This window comes from Phyllobates terribilis, unplaced genomic scaffold, assembly GCF_046119375.1.
Source record: "Phyllobates terribilis strain yellow unplaced genomic scaffold, ASM4611937v1 Scaffold_8__6_contigs__length_399053987, whole genome shotgun sequence".
Classification (NCBI taxonomy): domain Eukaryota; kingdom Metazoa; phylum Chordata; class Amphibia; order Anura; family Dendrobatidae; genus Phyllobates; species Phyllobates terribilis.
The window spans coordinates 142,923,193-142,942,565 of record NW_027362768.1 but is presented as its reverse complement, the minus strand read 5'-3'; the positions used below and the strand labels follow the sequence as shown (position 1 = coordinate 142,942,565).

General features: G+C 42.0%; 1 protein-coding gene across 1 annotated transcript in view; it reads left to right on the top strand.

Moving 5' to 3' along the window:
• Positions 1-19,373, top strand: part of LOC141156881 (tenascin-N-like) — a 124,775-nt gene that overhangs the window by 50,368 nt on the left and 55,034 nt on the right. Inside the window, exons 4-7 of the mRNA XM_073643385.1 lie at positions 1,905-2,279; positions 6,570-6,833; positions 8,154-8,339; positions 16,544-16,633. Coding sequence (XP_073499486.1) covers positions 1,905-2,279; positions 6,570-6,833; positions 8,154-8,339; positions 16,544-16,633 — 915 coding nt within the window. The remainder of the gene's footprint in view (positions 1-1,904; positions 2,280-6,569; positions 6,834-8,153; positions 8,340-16,543; positions 16,634-19,373) is intronic.

Genomic DNA, 19,373 nt, shown 5'->3' with positions numbered 1-19,373 from the left:
GCCACACTTCCTCTTAGGTTACAATGCAACTTTCTGTCCCTGCTCCACTCTGGGACACGTCTCAAAGCTGAGACAGGCAATCCAGTTCTCTCTAACCCTGTCCTCAGTACCAGCTTTTATAGGGGCAGCCTGCTCCCCCTACTGGCCTGAGACAGGAGGCATTGCATGCTAATATTCCCCTGACCAGAGAACCTCCCCCTTGCTCTCAGACACAGCTTTATTACACTTGTGGCATCCAGGTAGGGTGACACATGTGCCCGCTGCTAAAGGGAAATTAATATACCCTCTTCTCCACTCCCATAGGCGAAGAGAAGAATGAATATTCATTCTCTTTAGCAACGGGCACGGAGGAGCACTGAGCCGCAGCTCCTGCTGACAGTGCCCGCTACAAAAGAGAATTTATATTTGCTCCTCTCCACTCCCATAGTCCTGGCGTGGAGGGGAGTCAATATGCTGGCAGCTCACAGCAACTTCTGAGAGCACATGGCTGTGACATCATGCGCTGCTCAGATGCTGACATGAGCTGCTGGCAGACAGGACGCAGCACTGGAGCAGAGGTAAGGAAGGAAGTTGAGTATAAGTGTTTATTTTTTATGTGTGTAGTGATGGGACCATACATACCAGGATAGGGGGATGAGGAGGCCATGCATAACAGGATTGGGGGATGAGACGACTATGCATACCGGGATTGGGGACTGAGGGGGCCATGCATACCAGGATTGGGTGATGAAGGGGCCATGTATACCAGGATTGGGGGATGAGGAGGCCATGCATACCAGGATTGTAGAAGAGGGTGCCATACATACCAGGATGGGGACGAGGGTGCCATGCATACCAGGATTGGGGGATGAGGAGGCCATGCATACCAGGATTGGGATGAGGGGCCATACATACCAGGATTGGGGATGATGAGACCATCCATACCAGGATTGTGATGAGGGGGCCATACATACCAGGATTGGGATGAGGGGTGCAATGCATACCAGGATTTGGATGAGGGGTGCCATGCATTCTAGGATTGGGGATGTGGGGGCCATGCATACCAGGATTGGGGATGAGTGGGCAATACTTACCAGGATGGGGAAATTTACCAGTAGCTGCTGCATTTCCCACCTTAGGCTTATACTTGAGTCAATACGTTTTCCCAGTTTTTGGTACCTTGGCTTATACTCGGGTCGGCTTATACTCGAGTATATACTGTAAATATGAGATAGATGGATAAATAGATAGATAGGTGCTAGTTAAACCAAACTCATCATGTTTCCTCCATCTCACCTAACTCCCCTACCCTATCTATCTATCTTTCTATCTATCTATATATCTATCTATCTATCACAATAAATAATACCACACTTTCCCCTGTACTGGAATTCGCTGCCTCAGAATTACCCTTGACTTTGCCCCTGTTCTTCAAACCACACATCCAAGCTCTTACCACCTCCTGCCGCTTCCAGCTCCAGATTATTTCCAGAATTCATCTTTTCCTCAACCCTGAATCTACTGAAATGTTAGTGCATGCCCTCATCATCTCCCGGCTGGACTACTGCAATATCTTCCTCTGTGGCCTTTCCACTAACAATGTCACACCTCTCCAGTCCATTCTTAACTCTGCTGCCCAACTAGTCCAGTTCTCTCCTTGCTACTCCTTTGCTTTTCCCCTCTGAAAAGCCCTTCATTGGTTTCCATTTTCCCATGGACCTACAAAACCGTCCATAATCTGTCTCTGCCATAAATCTCCGAGCTAATCTCCCGATATCCTCCCACACGTAAATCTCCAGTCCTCCCAAGACTTCTTTCTCTCCTCCACGCTTGTACATTCCTCACCCAATCACCGCCAAGACTTCTCCAGAATAGATTTTTGTTTACAATATCCCATAACAAGCTTTGATGTCTCTCTTTTTCAGAGATGGCCGGTCTTTGCAGTTTTAATGGCAGATATGATCCCGTCACTCGTGCATGTGTGTGTGATGAAGGCTGGGAGGGACCAGACTGTTCTCAGAGAAGCTGCCCCAACAACTGCGCTAACAATGGCGTATGTGTCAACGGCGTTTGCCAGTGTGCAGTCGGTTTCACCGGCCCTGACTGCAGTGAAGGGGCATGCCTTTTGGATTGCGGTGAAAATGGAAGATGTGTCGATGGTACCTGCCAGTGTAACGTGGGATTCACGGGAGTCACCTGCCTAGAGGAGGACTGTCTCGTCAGTTGTGGTGAAAATGGCCGTTGTGACGGTGGCCAGTGCTTCTGTGAGGAGGGCTTCTTTGGTGAATCCTGCTCAGAAGGTAAGATACAGTCTGAGGAGCCTTTAATGAGTTCTTGTTTATATTTTGTCCTTTAAATGGGATATCTCATGAAGACAAAACCTTTCCTTTCGTACTATTAGTGCAAATGGACGTCATGGAGAGAGGTCTCCAACTCAGAACTCCTTCTTGCTCAATGTATTACTTTGTGTCATCATAGCTGCCTCCTACCAACTTATTTTGTCTACGAAAAAGAACAGCTCTATATATACAATTGTATCAACTGCAAATAAAGCAAAAAAACTTATGTCTCATTAGAGCCATCAAATAACACATTTGTCAGGCAGTTACATTATATAGGATACAAAATACAGTGGTGGCCAAAAGTATTGGCACCCCTGCAATTCTGTCAGATACTACTCAGTTTCTTCCTGAAAATGATTGCAATCACAAATTCTTTGGTATTATTATCTTCATTTAATTTGTCTTCAATGTAAAAACACAAAAACAATTGTCCTAAAGCCAAATTGGATACAATTCCACACCAAACCTAAAAAAGGGGGTGGACAAAAGTATTGACACTGTTTGAAAAATCATGTGATGCTTCTCTAATTCGTGTAATTAACAGCACCTGTAACTTACCTGTGGCACCTAACAAGTGTTGGCAATAACTAAATCACACTTGCAGCCAGTTAACATGGATTAAAGTTGACTCAACCTCTGTCCTGTGTCCTTGTGTGTACCACATTGAGCATGGAGAAAAGAAAGAAGACCAAAGAACTGTCTGAGGACTTGAGAAACCAAATTGTGAGGAAGCATGAGCAATCTCAAGGCTACAAGTCCATCTCCAAAGACCTGAATGTTCCTGTGTCTTCCGTGCGCAGGTCATCAAGAAGTTTAAAGCCCATGGCACTGTGGCTAACCTCCCTAGATGTGGATGGAAAAGAAAAATTTAGATTTCAACGCAAGATTGTGCGGATGGTGGATAAAGAACCTCGACTAACATCCAAACTAGTTCAAGCTGCCCTGCAGTCCGAGGGTACAACAGTGTCAACCCGTACTATCCGTCGGCGTCTGAATGAAAAGGGACTGTATGGTAGGATACCCAGGAAGACCCCACTTCTTACCCCGAGACATAAAAAAGCCAGGCTGGAGTTTGCCAAAACTTACCTGAGAAAGCCTAAAACGTTTTGGAAGAATGTTCTCTGGTCAGATGAGACAAAAGTAGAGCTTTTTGGCAAAAAGCATCAACATAAAGTGTACAGGAGAAAAAAAGAGGCATTCAAAGAAAAGAACACGGTCCCTACAGTTAAACATGGCGGAGGTTCCCTGATGTTTTGGGGTTGCTTTGCTGCCTCTGGCACTGGACTGCTTGACCATGTGCATGGCATTATGAAGTCTGAAGACTACCAACAAATTTTGCAGGATAATGTAGGGCCCAGTGTGAGAAATCTGGGTCTCCCTCAGAGGTCATGGGTCTTCCAGCAGGACAATGACCCAAAACACACTTCCAAAAGCACTATAAAATGGTTTGAGAGAAAGCACTGGAGACTTCTAAGGTGGCCAGCGATGAGTCCAGACCTGAATCCCATAGAACACCTGTGGAGAGACCTCAAAATGGCAGTTTGGAGAAGGCACCCTTCAAATATTAGGGACCTGGAGCAGTTTGTCAAAGAAGAATGGTCTACAATTCCAGCAGAGCATTGTAAGAAACTCATTGATGGTTACCGGAAGCGGTTGTTCGCAGTTATTTTGGCTTAAGGTTGTGCAACCAAGTATTAGGCTGAGGGTGCCAATACTTTTGTCTGGCTCATTTTTGGAGTTTTGTGTGAAATGATCAATGATTTGATTTTTGCTTCATTCTCTTTTGTGTTTTTTCCTTGCAAGCAAATTAAATGAAGATAATAATACCAAAGAATTTGTGATTGCAATCATTTTCAGGAAGAAACTGAGTATTATCTGACAGAATTTGCAGGGGTGTCAATACTTTTGGCCACCACTGTATTAGTTATACTTACTGATAAATTAGTAACTACTACTAATAAGATGTAAAGAAAAAAATTAGATAAACACCAATTCTTGTAGAAGTCACTATATTGTTGCAAAACCAATTGTTATACAATAAAATATCCCAAAAAGATTATTTTTTTGGCATCCCCAGCGATCAGTCTGTTGAAGATACTGTGGCACACTAACACATCCACAGTGGGAGGTGATGGAGGAGGGGAAGCCACAGGGGCACCAAATTCTTCAGGAGTGTAATATTCAGGGCCCTCTCCCCCACTTTCAAATGAGACAGGAGTGGCTCACAGCCACAGTGATTTACCATCTGATCTGGTTAGATAAATGAGTAAAGTAGCCAGTGGCTGCTTTATTATTTTGGTCACTGCTACCATTTCCAATGTAGAGCGCAGCAGTTTAGATGAGTTTGTCATGGGCTGCTGCGCTCTGCATAGACAGCAACTGAGATGACAGTGGCTGAGCAAGACAATATTGAAACATGTACTGCCGGTCTGCTGCACTGCTCTCCCGCAGTTCTCTGCCTCTCCTTTCACTTTCATTCTGGTACCCAACCCAAACTTTAGTCTAAAGTTCAGTTCGGAAACCAGAACTTGAACCAGAACCCAAACCCCATTGAAAACAATGGAGACCCAAACTTTGGATCTGGAAAAAAATTCTCTCTCTCTTCTCCTGGAACTCCAACTGACATTCGACGTTTAACACCAGACACTAACTGTCCGGTACGACCCCCAAACTTTTACGTTTGGGTTTGCTCATCTCTAATAGAGACCTGATGGAAGAGCTGTCCCAAATTTAAAAACTGCGTCCCTTGTAAAATAAAAACGGATTCTAATACATTTTTAATATTTACACACTTTTTCCAATTCGAACTAGGGCTAGGGTTAGGTTTAGGGGTAGGGTAATGAAATAATTACAGAAAAAAACACACAAAAAATGTAAAGTCAAATTCAGAAAAAGTTAAAAAAAAAAAGGAATTCTGACAATATATAATTTTTTTTTTTTTAAATGCTATGTTGAATTTTATCAAAAAGCTCGAAAATCTAATGGGCAAAAGTACAAACTCTAAATACATAGTTTTTTTTTTTTAAATAAAATAGATAAGTTTAGGGGATATTCATTAGTGAGCTTTGGAAGGGAGCGCCAACAGTACATGGGTTATGGAGTGCAAAATACCTGCCTTGCCCCGAGGACTGATAACTCACACTATGTCACTGCAGCTCCATACAGTGTGTAGTGGCCGTGAATGGTACTGCAACCTCGCGCCCATTCACAAGCTTGGTAGAGAGCTTGCAGTACCCCTCATTGCCACTACAGAGTGTTTGGTGCTGTGGAATTTTTAATGGCCAGAAAAATTTTATCAGCTGATTGTTGTGGATGCCGGGACTTGGCCTCCCACAGATTTGGTTTTTATGGCCTGTCCTATAGATAGATCATCAGTATTAAAATCCTAAAGTACCCTTTTAACTGATGGATAGTCAAAGAAAAAAATCACATCAGCAGACAAAGACCCTGATTATTCATTGCTTTTGCAATAATAGTTCTAATTGTGATTTTTTTTTTATTTGCCTTTTTTCATTATTTAATTTTCAGTATCACAGAGTAGAACAAAATCCGTCTATTTTTTCACAGTTAAAGTCAAATTTGCAATGGTTTAAAGCAAAACAAAATAAGCATCTTTGGATTTGCACCAATTCATCCAACATTGTTTGAATATTTTGATGATTTTGATGCAAAATCTACTAGTGCAAAAAAATAAAAATTAAAAGAGAAGATATAAAAAAATGGCTTAAAAAATGCAAATGATAAATCAAGACTTCCATTCCATATAGGGCATGGACATTTAGTGCCTGAGTAGTTGTACCATACTGTGCTAAAAGCTGCATATAGGATTTAAAAAACTTCCAAAAAGTTACTTAAATAACAATGCTATGCTGTGTTGCCACTACACTGCAAAAATAATAACAGCATGATGAAAAAGCAAACATGCAGTACTATAAAGTAACGCAATAGTGCTAAACAACGTGTAAATACAACTGATACAATTCATAACTGGTCAAAAGCATTGGGTGCCCTCCTGCAAGGCCAGATGGTGCCCCCTCTGTGAGCACAGAAGATGAACATCGCTGGGGCTCGCAGTATAATAAACAGCAGGGTCTTTATGTATCATTGTCTCATGTATTTTTGTTTTTATCTTGATTAGTGTAAACATTTTCTTGTCTGATATAAGAAGTAGAAAGATGCGATTTCCCACCAGCTGTTTGAGTGTCAATGGTTATTATAAGTAATTTACCTATTTTTGCTTTATGACAGTGATGGCCGTACAGAACTTACGTCTCATCAGCACAGCAGAGGACTCTCTGAGCATTGCCTGGGATCTGCTGGTGGAAGTGGATTATTATTATATCAGTTATTATCCTTTTGGAGATGAAAGCAAGAAACGTCAAATTAAAGTTTCTGCAAACCAAGATTTTTACCAGATTGGCGGTCTGAACCCAAGCACATTGTACAAAATAATGATGTACCAAGTGAAGAATGGTGTGACCAGTGATCCAGCTGAGCTTCAGGGCCGAACTGGTAAAAAGTGTCACAAAAACTCCTTCCTTCCTGACTCTCTTTCTTCCACTCTCCTTCTCTTTCTTTCTTCCTAACACTCTTTCTCCTGCTCCCTTTCTTCCTTCCTGACTCTTTCTCCCACTCTTTCTCTCTCTTTCTTCCTGACTCTCTTTCTTCCACTCTCTTTCTTTCTCTTACTTCCTTCCTGACTTTCTTTCTCCAATTCACTCTCTCTTTCTTACTTCCCGACTTTCTTTCTGCTGCTCTCTTTCTTCCTTCCTTCCAAACATTCTTTCTCACTCTATCTTTCTTCCTTCCTGACTTTCATTCTCCTGCTCTTTCTTCCTTCCTAACATTCTTTCTCACTCTCTCTTTCTTCCTTCCTGACTTTCTTTCTTCTGTTCTCTTTCTCTTTCTTCCTTCCTGACTTTCTTTCTCCTGCTCTTTCTTCCTTCCTAACATTCTTTCTCACTCTCTCTTTCCTCCTTCCTGACTTTCTTTCTCCTGCTCTTTCTTCCTTCCTAGCATTCTTTCTCACTCTCTCTTTCTTCCTTCCTGACTTTCTTTCTTCTGTTCCCCTTCTTCCTTCCTGACTTTCTTTCTCCTGCTCTTTCTTCCTTCCTAACATTCTTTCTCACTCTCTCTTTCTTCCTTCCTGACTTTCTTTCTTCTGCTCTCTTTCTCTTTCTTCCTTCCTGACTTTCTTTCTCCCATTCTCTTTCTATTTCTTACTTCCCAAATTTCTTTCTCCTGCTCTCTTTCTCTTTCTTCCTTCCTTCTTTCATGTTGCTGATAAAACCTACCACAACCTAACCACCTTGGGCAGGAAGACTTGATTATTTTTTTGCAACTTTTCATGATTGTTCTGTAAATATGACTTGTCACAACAAGACCCCTGCCAGTTTCTCATCACCCAATAAAATAAGGGATGCATCCAACCTGTGCTGGCATCCTATCTCTAGGGGCCCCAAAACAAGGTTACATGCTCTGCAACATTAGTTCTTTCTTTCTTTCTTTCTTTCTTTCTTTCTTTCTTTCTTTCTTTCTTTCTTTCTATCTGTCTCTGCCACTTTCAAGTGATCTTTAGATGATAACTAATTTTTAGATTTTACAAAAAAAAGAAAGTCCTCATACTGTAAATGCTACTTTAACTGGAATACTGAGAACAAGAGATATCTCATTTTGACCTCAGTGTGTATGAGCGGCTTTCCAATGGCCAGTTTTGGCTTGTTTATACCCAGTTCCTCATTTTTGACTGATATGTTACACGGCACAGAGACTTGTCCATATTACATGGATTTCCTTGCAGTAGAGAAAGTGATCTTTACTTTCTATTTCCAGATGACTCTGCTCTAGGAACGCTCTGGGTGACTGAAGAGTCGGAGGATTCTTTGGAAGTGGAGTGGGAGAATCCTGATATTAGAGTAGACTACTTTAAACTGAAGTATGCTGCCCAACCTGGAGGAGCAGAGACAGAGGTCCAAGTGTCCCAAAGCAAAGACCCCAAGACAAGATACATCATTAGAGGTGGGTAATCCAAAGTTCTCTTCATACACTCATAACCAATGACCTTTTCCTAGTATATGGTCACTTTGTAATTATTTGCAGTGCAACATCCAAGGTAAAGGGGTTCTGTACTTGTTTAGTACACCTTTATACAGATTTTTTTTATTGTCATAGCTTCAATTTTGTAAGAGCTCCTTCAACTGGCTTTTATGGCTCTCCACTCTTCCCTTCTCTCAGTGTTAGAGATAGCAGCAGGGAGGGGGATGTACATGTATTTCCACGGCATAGAGAGACTGGAGAGTATATTAGGGAAGGCAGAGAAAACAGGCTATAAAAAGGAGAAAACACATGAAAAGGAAATATGAACAGGATAGAAGCTGTGCTGATATATGAGCAGTGAAGACAGCAGCACCCTGGATACACACATACCTTAAATCCAGCCTATATTACTTGGAAAAACACTCTTGCAAGAGAAATATCTGAAGTCTGGATCTGCACATCTGACAATAAATGAATGAAGATTGTAGACTGAAAGTTGTTAATGTTATTAACTAAAGATATCCACTAACATCCAAAAAAATATGTTTTTGCACGTCAAAGGTGTGCAAAGCTTCTGTCAGTGTTAGAGATAGCAACAGGGAGGGGGATATACATGTATTTCAGCAGAATGGAGAGAGTGGAAAGTGTATTAGGGAAGGCAGAGAAAACGGGCCATAAAAAGGAGAAAAACACATGAAAAGGAAATATGAACAGGATAGAAACTGTGCTGATATATAGCAGTGTAGACAGCAGCACCCTGGATGCATACATACCTTACATCCAGCCTATATTACTAGGAGAAACACTCTTGCAAGAGAAATATCTGAAGTTTGGATCTGCACATCTGAAAATAAATGAATGAAGATTGTAGAGTGAAAGTTGGAAATGTTATTAACTAAAGGTACAGAAAAATATTGTTTTGCATGTCACAGGGGTCCAAAGCATTTAGGCATTGTTTAACTTAGCCCTGCTACATCTATGGATAAGGGGTGCATAGAAATCATAAGGCACCATATCAAAACTTAGATTGGTCTTTTATACCTACTTAAATCTCTGTGAACTATACTGTTTTTCTGGTGACCCGAATTTTCTAGCACGCCTTTATAGGAGTCGATAGGTCTCCATATCCCATTCTTTTCTTTACATAGAGGGTGCTCAATCTCAATACATTTAGTTTTTTACTGCTAATATTGAACTCAGTCGTAGTTGTTATAGTCTTATTGTATATTAGCATTTTGTAGCCTGAAAAATAATTGGTCGGTCAATTCTCTGGTTTAGTAAATACCTGTACTCTCCATGAAAAACATTTCTGGATTTTGTCTTCAAATTCTATGTTGTGTCCTTCCTCTGTTATTTCTCCTACAAATGTATCAATAAATTGACAACTGGGTGTTACCATTCTCCTCGTCAAAGGGTGTGTCCCTATACGGTCAAAACTGATTGGACAATGTCAGAGTATGTGGGACACCCCCCCAAATAGTAACACCTTGTTGTCAGTTTATTCTAAAACTTCTAGGAGGAATAACAGAGAAACAGCACAATGCAGGGATCTAAGCATAGAAGCTGCAGAATTGTTTTATTATTGCAAAACAAACAATTACTCACTAAAACAAACTTATTGGGAGAGATGAAAGATCCTTCTTTTTTTTTTATAAAAATGAAATATCTAAAAAATGTGCATGTGCTTATCTTATCCTGTAGACTGCTGAGTTGGCATGCAGCTGCGCTTTCCTTTAATCCTACGCATGCTAGTTAAAAAACGTCTAACACATCTAGTAATATATATACCTGTTGAGAACCACTGCCTTCCTTGTATAGGTTATAATATTAACCGGTCTTTAGTCCAAAAAAACATGGGATCATTGCCTTAAAGGAGCACTCCATATTGTGTTATTCCTAGTTATACCTAGTTCAGGGCTTAAAGGGAATCTGTCAGCAGGTTTTTGCTGTGTAATCTGACCACAGCATGAGGTAGGGGTTAAAACACAGATTTCAACGATGTGTCACATGTCTTACAATGAAGGTTTTATCACCTGGTAATTATCATTGCTCAGACTACAGCAGCTGCAGCAGTGTATGCATGCTAGTCTGACTCCGCCCCCTTCTATCTAAGCAGCTCACTGTCAGTAGACAATGTACATAGAGAGCCTGGTGTGGGCGGTGTTAGCTTTCACAGCTCTGCTGCATTGATAAATCTAAAAACTTTGATTGTGTCAGAACGGCTGCACCCAGTAATTTAAGTGATACATCTTTGGATTCATGGTCTCTTTGTCTACATCAGGCTGCTCTCAGATGAGGTAGCAAAAACCTGCTGACAGATTCCGTTTAAAGAGTGTATAATTTATTTTTTTCTGTGTTTTTTTCAATTGTTATGACATCTAGATAGGGACTAATTAAAACAATGTTTTCTAAAGTTTCCATTATTATAAATGGGTCAAAAGTATCTGGAATAATGGGATAATTAAATGAGATTAGTTGATTTGTGTCTCCAATGGGAACAAGGACCAATGTCCAATGAGTCCAACGTCAGGTAATCATTTATTCATTTTTGACTTTATAATCTTGTCCACTGTATTTACTTATTGATGTTTCTTATATCTGCTCTTGCTCGTCCTGTCTCCTGAAATCCGAATTGCTTTCATGTGACATGTTGAGTAATGGTATTTTACCATGACTTCTGACACAGATGAAGTTTCACATAGATTCGGGGGCCGGTCTGGAAATTGCTGTCAGTAGTGCTTTATTTTAACCATCTCCATATGTTCTCAGGCTTCGCTGAAAAGCCTGTAAAGGGGCTGCCAATGTATGGCTGGCCCCCAAGGTAACAAAGGAGATAAAAGGCCTGTAATACGGTTATAACAGCTGATACCGATGCACCTACTCCGGCCGCCAATAGACAGAACAATCTTTATAATATATATCTGTATGATATAGAAATAATCCAATATTATCTACAATAACAATGCGTTTCATTTATCCAAACATAGATGATGATTATAAAAAAAAGAGAATAAATAATCACAGTATGAAAGTATGTGCCACCCCATTGTTAATGAATGTGGCGCACACTGCACAGGGGAGGGATGATGGGTGCAGAGGTAGTATTCACCCTTGGTCCTTGTGCCTTTCACATAAGCATGAAACATGGAAGGTGGAGAGGGGGGCTTCCTCCTTATGGATATCATATTGGAATCCCCATTAAAGGAATTTTACGATTTTCCCCTGCACACTTTGAAACAAACAAAATGCGCTTTAGTCATCCTCCCTGGGTCCAGCACTTGGTCTCCACTGATGCTCTTGGTGTGTGTTACTGTCTGCAACTCTGATGTTGTTCAAGGAGCTGCAGTCAATCGGTGAGCTCAGCGGCTCTGCCTGAGTAGATCCACTGATTGGCTGCAGCATTGTCGATGTGACGTCAGCACTGCAGATAGTAAGAGACAGTGGAAGCAGCAGAGGAGACTCAGCACAGGACCCATGGAGGGTGAGTAAAGCTCATTTTTTTTTTTTTTCTAAAACCAGATGATTCTGGTGCAGACTGCACAGGGGAGAGATACTGGCTTGATGCCAAAGACTAAGGGTGTATCTGTAGGGTCTGCAACGATAGCAGTTACATCTACGTCCTGGTGCCTTTCACATAGGGACCCTGAGGTTATAAGTAACTCCTCAACCAAGAGATTTTTTTGCAAAATGCCTTATTGACGCGCCCCTGGGCCTGCTGCTTCGCGCGGCATCGCGCGCACGGGAGCTTACCTGGAGCCGGATCTGTTGAGGGTTGTAGTCTCGTGGCGGTGACCCGGTCCGTGCCCACGGAGTCAAACTGAGCGGCGATGTATTAGCGGTAGATGTTGGACGACTACGCCACCCGTTGAATGCAGCGAAGGAGCTGCCGCTGCAGGCAGACCGCTGAGGCCGGTGGTAGGATTGTGCAGCGTGATAGTATCACCCCCAACGGGAGGGGTATGGCCTCAGGGCAGCCGACGTGGCTGATGGGGGAAGCAGGAATCACTCAGAGACGATGCGGTGTAGTTCAGGGTCTTTACTGGTGATAAAGATAGACCCTCCCGGAGTACTGGCTAGCGATCGGGGCCTGGTCAGTCTTTGAGCAGATGGGATTTCCCCTGGCCAGGCGGAGTTGTAGGCCTCCCCAACTAATTGTACTCTTCTGGCTACCTTGCTAGAGGCGGGTAAAAGTAGCCCACGTCCCTGAGTGTACCGTGTGGTGCTCACCCGTATGGCCGGTGACTCGGGGCCTTCTTGTGGCGTCCACTCCACGACGACGGTGCTGGTCCCACGCGTGTGACCGTGCCTTCGGGTTTCTTGGCCAGAGGACCTGAAATCCCCTGCCGGGCGGTTTCTGCTGCTGGGTAAAGATTAGTCCCCACAGCCTCGGACTCCGGGTCCGGTGATAGCTTCTCAGTCAGGGTGAGCTTCTGCAGCTGCCAGCCCCTGACTCCTTATAGCACTGCTCCCACAGAGCTCCTGATGTTCTTCTCCTATATCTGCTGCTCTTCTCTGTCTCTACCTCTTCTCTACTCACTAACCCTGCCTCAGCCCTAGGTTTATATAGGGGAAGTTCTTCCCCTCCCAGGACTGGGCAGGAGGTGTGGCATGCATAGGATTCCTGACCAAGAGACCTCCCACCTACTCTCAGACGTAATATCTCTATCACTGTGGCAACCAGACCCCTGGGGTGTCACATTATGGTCTGTGAAAGTGAACAGAGCACAATATTGCTTACTGTAATGGGGTATGGGAGTACTTATCATAGAGGGTGCATAGCCTGCTGCTAAGTAGCCCATGGAGAAGAGGGTCCAAACTCAGGTCGGTTCCCCCTGGTGCAGAATGGTTGATAAAAACTTTAGTTTCTAAAAATCTTTCTTTTTGACACGTGAGAAGTTTTCATCGGTCTTGGTCCAGGTCTATGCCTAGGTGCGGAGACCAGGTGCGGACATATAATTGGTGCAACCTGTACGGCCGCACAGGAGCCTAATAGGTTAGGGGGTCACATCCACCTCCAAAGCAGGTGCAATTGTGCATTATAATGAGCGATTGGGCAGAAAAGGTCCATATACTGTTCTTGCACAGGGGCCCTTTTCTGTCTGTACCCACCAGTAGCGGAGATCATTGATCGCTGCTCTGCCTGTAAACAGAATCATTATAAAATTTGTAAAGCCCATCTTCAACTCATCCAGCCAGGAACAGACACAGATAGAAGAAGCCCCCTGTGCAAAAACAGTGTATGGACCCTTCGTTTCTGTGACATAAGCTGATTGCTGCTTTAGAGGTGGGAGTGGGCCCACTTACCTTTTGAGCCCCTGGTTGCATTATTGGTATGTCCGCCCCTGTTCCGGTCTACCCCCCAAAAAAACTGTACTCAGTTGATCACTTATGCCCTTTTATTTTAGCAATCCCCCACTGATCAAAACTTCTGACTTGTCTCTATTAAGTGTTAAATTTTTTTTCAAAGACACTTACACTTTATACCAGGTGCCTCCTCCCTATGGACATTAGTGGATAAGGGGGACAACCGGTCATAGAAAAATGAGGGTAAACAAGCAAGGGGTCTTTTGTGATTCCGAAAGGTTGTGTGTATGTGCTCGGAGCCTGCTACAAAGTAGAACTCATTGAAATGTTAGCGATGAGCTCTTCTCTATATTATGTATACTTCTGTAGTAGGGTAACAAATATGTGGCTAATCGGGAAAATGTACTGTCAGAAAAAACTTTTTCTTAGCAAAAAAAAACCTCTTATCAAAACTTTTTTTCATCACTTTAAGAACCCCCGGCTTTATTTTACAGAGGACAGAATAGGAAAATATTAATATCTTCCCTGCACATTGCAGAGTTGGAATATACAATTGTAATATGTACCATTTCTCCAATCTGATGAGACGGTAAAAAATGTATGTGCGAGCTGTAGATAAATACAAGGCCGGTAAGATAGATCTAGAAAACACAAAATTCTGCTTAGATAAGTATAAATTAGGTTATGCATCAAAGATTTGTTCTTGTAAGATATAATACTCGGAAAACAAATTTACTCAACCCAATAGAAATTAGTTGTATTTTTCGGAAGTAACTTGAAATCAATTTTTCATTGGAAATATAAAACTGGTGAATATAACTGGGAGAAAAAGAGATATCATATTAAAGACATCATTTTTATACCCAGCTGGTTGTGTATGTAGGAAAACATTTTTTTTTTTATATTATAATTTATGGCAGCGGATTTAGGGCTCGTGCACACAACTGTATATATCGGACGAGTGTTATCCATGGTTTTCATGGATAGCACTCGGCCCCAGGATATTCTTTGATGCTTTTTTTCCTCAAAGTGGTTGGAGGAAAAATATTGGAAACATGTCTAATTTTGATCCGAGTGTCAGATCAAAATCGGTAATGCAAGTCTATGACTTTGTGAAAAACATTGGACCGCACTCAGATGACATCTGAAAGCGCTCCAATTTTCACGACTGAAAGAATGGAGAGGGTGGAGAAACTTTTTTTTTTTCTCTCCACCTCTGAGAAAAACTTATGCCACTCTGATCAAACTCTGATCAGGATAATTAGACCATTTTTCTCAGATGGAGAGAAATCGGTTGTATACACCTACCCGTAGAGGGACTCTTCGGATTAAGTCAACTGAAGGGAGTTGGTGGGGGTCTCATGGAGTCCATCAATAGCATCTCCTGATATGACTTAATGATGTCTCAGACATCATTATATTTAAATCTTTACGGAGAAAATAGTAGACTTATAATGTCATAGAGTCCTAGGCTTATTCATCCGGTTAATGTCAGATACTCAAACAATCAGCATTAGAAATAATTAATCTTCGATAACAGGTTAAAGAGATGGCGCAATACTTTGTTCCTTCATCTAAGTGAGGCAGAAGCAGGACACTTTGGCTCCGCCAACTTGCTGACCACTCAGTCCACCACTTTTAAATAAAACCCTACTATAAATTATATGTTTACAAGCTCCTTAATGGGGGTTTTCCTGCAAATCCGATTTGTGGGAAATGTGATTGCCCAGTCCCCCGTCACTAGGACCCTCACAATCTCTAAACTAGGTAAGGAGAGATTTAAATGGAAGATGATCCAGTAAGCACTGTACTTGTATGCCATCGCTCCATTTAAACTCTTCTTAGAATTATAGAACATTAGAGTTGGAGGGGACCTCCAGGGTCATCGTGTCCTGCCCCCTGCTCAATGCAGGATTCACTAAACCATCTCAGAAAGATGTCTGTACAGCCTCTGTGTGAAGACTTCCATTGAAGGAGAACTCACCACCTCTCATGGTGAGTTCACCACCTCTCTTCACTGTGGTCATTTGATACGGAGGAGCATGGGGAGGGACACTTCACTCTATTTATCGTAGATCATCCGGAGTGATAAGTCAAAATCCTGTGGAAAAACTGTTTTAAATTCCTATAGGCAAGAAGAATTTAGTCGAATTTGTTGTACTTATGGAAAAGAGAAATTGCAGCCTTAAATGCAATCTGTCACTTTATTGTGTGCTTCTAAATCGCCGCCAATGCCTTGTACTGTATGGGAACTTAAAGGGTCTGTTTGGATGAAAGAAGTTACCATCACATAGATTAATTGATAATTTTTTTGATCAGTGAAGGGTCTGACTGCTGAAACCTCCAGGATCGCAAGTATGGACCACTTTAATCCCTGTTAGAATGGAGCGGCAATGCGCATTCTCCACCACCACTCATTCATCCTCTATAGGATTTTCGGAGCGCTGAATTCAACTTTCTCCAGCAGCCCCATACTCACTGCTGCTCCATTCTAACAGGAATAAAAGTGTCCCATTCGTGATCTGTTGAAGTTCCAGCAGTTGGACCATCATTAATCTATAAGTTATCACCTATCCTTTGATAGGTTATAAGTTGCCCCTACCAGATTACCACCCCTTTAAATGGGGGTGACCCTTCTCCTCTGAAGAGTAGCGCTTGTTGGTCTCTAAAGATGCTTTTTCTGGGTTGATTGATGTCTCTCCGTGTTATTTGGCGCATGCACAATCAATCAACGTCTGCTGGCCTCTGCTTCATCAGATGGAGGTGGTTTGTGATGACGTACCCCAGCCACAATGGCACAGCTGGATAATGTGTATTGTATTTTAGAAACTGAAGTTGTTATAAAGCATATAAAATATGATTGTTTACTTTTCCTTCCTCAGGACTACAGCCCACTACTACGTATGATATCAACGTTCAATCTGTGAGAGGAGGACGAGAAGGAAAAACCTCATCTGTAGTCGGCATAACAGGTATCTGTTGTAGGCAATGTATGGATATTTCTTCGGGAGAAAGTGTAGCTGGGACTTGGCGAAAAGCACGAGAGAGAAAGTTTATTGATAGGACATCTGCACCTCTGCTCCTTCTGCCCCCAAAGAACAAGTGAACATACTGTTGACGAAGGAATCTGAGACCTCATGGCCACAAAAGACCAACCAATAATTTTACATGCAGCCACATTCAAAGAAATACTAAACTATGGGGATTTTCTTGGCTTGCTTGGTCTGTTTCGTAAGAATGCCGTCAGGCTCGGATGCTCAAGATCAGGGTCACAGTACTTGAAAGTAATATTGTCGTTCTGTACGTCTCCCAACTAGTGATGAGCGAAAGTGCTCTCTACTCGAGTTTGCATCGGGTGCTCGGGTACGCACCGAGTATCGCGGGTGCTCGAGCGACATGCTTGAGTCTCCAGTTTTCAAAAACGCATCAGTTTTCCAATTCAGTCAGGAAAAAAACAAATAACAAACGTGTTATTTCTGAAATCTCATAGCTTTTGCTGTTATTGTAAAAAGTAGCTTTTAATTTGCATAAAAAATGCAGCAAAAAAAACATGTGTGAACATAGCTTGACGGTTGAGAAACCTCTAGCTGTACTAGAGTAGGTATCCCCATTTTCCCCATAGGTGGAAGTCCTAGCAGTTAAACCCACAACTATTAGGAATATTTGCTATAAATGTGGTAAGATGGAAATTTAGGTACTGGAGTAACTACAATCCAGCAACGAGACTTCTTTTTTCGCTGCTCGGTATAGTACAATGCTGTGTAATTAGTGATGGCGATCCTATACCTTATTTGTTAGGAAAACTCAAGTTAACTCTAAAAAGTGCTGACAGGCGAAACAAGAAAAACCATGAGAATTATTCATTAGCCACTAATGGAAGGAAAAAACTGCAGATCTCAATTATATTTAAATATACACAGCATACGTTAATCTTACCACGCAGAACATATCATGCATCACTCAGACCCAATTCATACGGGTAACACATCAAATTTGCATTTTTAAATTTATTGCGATCCCATTGCTATTCTGCGCTGGAGACAAATTGGAGTCTGTTAACATAATAATACGGCAGAAACACAGCCTGGTAGAGGCCAGTTTACAACCCTAATATATGCCAATATGTGATCACTAGTGTTGAGCGATACCTTCCGATATCAGGAAATATCGGATCGGATTGGATCGGGCCGATACCCAAAAAGTATCGGATATCGCCGATTCCGATACCGGAAACCAATGCAAGTCAATGGGACACAAATATCGGAATGAAAATAAACCCTTTCTTTCCTTGTAGGTTAATTCTACATGAAGGAAAACAACTAACTATAATGTAGAATGTATTGGGGGAGGTGGTTGCCCAAATCGATGGGAACAGTGCTCACAGTGAAACATGAAAAGCCGGCAATTCAGCAGCGGCATACACCGGTACTCGACAATTTAGAACAGAAAGAATAGAGCTTCACACATAGATTAGATAGATAGAAACATGTCAGTCACATATATATGAAGTACAGTGACAGTGTTGCTTACTGTACTTGTCATTTAGTGTAAAGGATTTATTTAAAAAAATATTAGTGTTTTCATGCACTGTCTCTTTAAAAAAGCCGGCCAGCAATTCAGCAGCGGTACCCGACAATTTATAACAGAAAGAATAGAGCATCACACATAGATCAGATAGATAGAAACATGTCAGTCACATATATATGAAGTACAGTGACAGTGTTGCAAACTGTACTTGTCATTTAGTGTAAAGGATTTATTAAAAAAAATATTAGTGTTTTCATGCACTGTCTCTTTAAAAAAGCCGGCCGGCAATTCAGCAGCGGTACTCGACAATTTATAACAGAAAGATAGAGCATCACACATAGATTAGATAGATAGAAACATGTCAGTCAAATATATAATAAGTACAGTGATAGTGTTGGTTACTGTACTTGTCATTTAGTGTTAAAATAAAGGATTTATTAAAAAAAAAAATTGGCCTGGGAAGAGGGTAATACCCACGGAGCTTCCCAGGTTACTAATATCAGCCCCCAGCTGAATACCTAGCCTTTACTAGCTATTAAAATGGGGGACTCCCCAAAAAAAATGACGTGGGGTCCCCCCTATTTTAATAGCTAGCAAAGGCTAGGCAGACAGTTGGGGGCTGATATTAATAGCCCAGGAAGGGTGCCATGAATATTGGCCCCCTCCCAGGCTAGAAACACCAGCCGTCAGCCGCCCCAGAAATGGCGCATCCATAGGATGCGCCAATTCTGGCACTTAGCCTCGCTCTTTCCACTGCCCTGTAGCGGTGGCAGTGGGCTAATAGGGCTGGGGTTGATGTCAGCTTATAATGCCAGCTGACATCAAGCCCAGGTTAGTAATGGAGAGGCGTCTATAAGACACCCCCATTACTAACCCCATAGTCAAAGTTAAAAAAACCCACAAACACCCAGAATAAAGTCCTTTAATTGAAATAAAGACACAATTCTTTATTGTTCTAAATTAAACCATACTTACCATCACGCCCATTCCAGCTGAAGCCAACGATCTCCTGCAATAAAAGAAAAATAATAAACCAACATCATCCTTACCTTTCGATGGTTCCCAGGACAGCTCCAGCTCTGCTACATCGAGATGACAGGCTGGATCGCAGCAGAAAGCTGCCATCCAGCCTGTCATCCCGCAGACACTGAGAAGAGCAGGCATGCTTGCGCTCCTCAGTGTCAG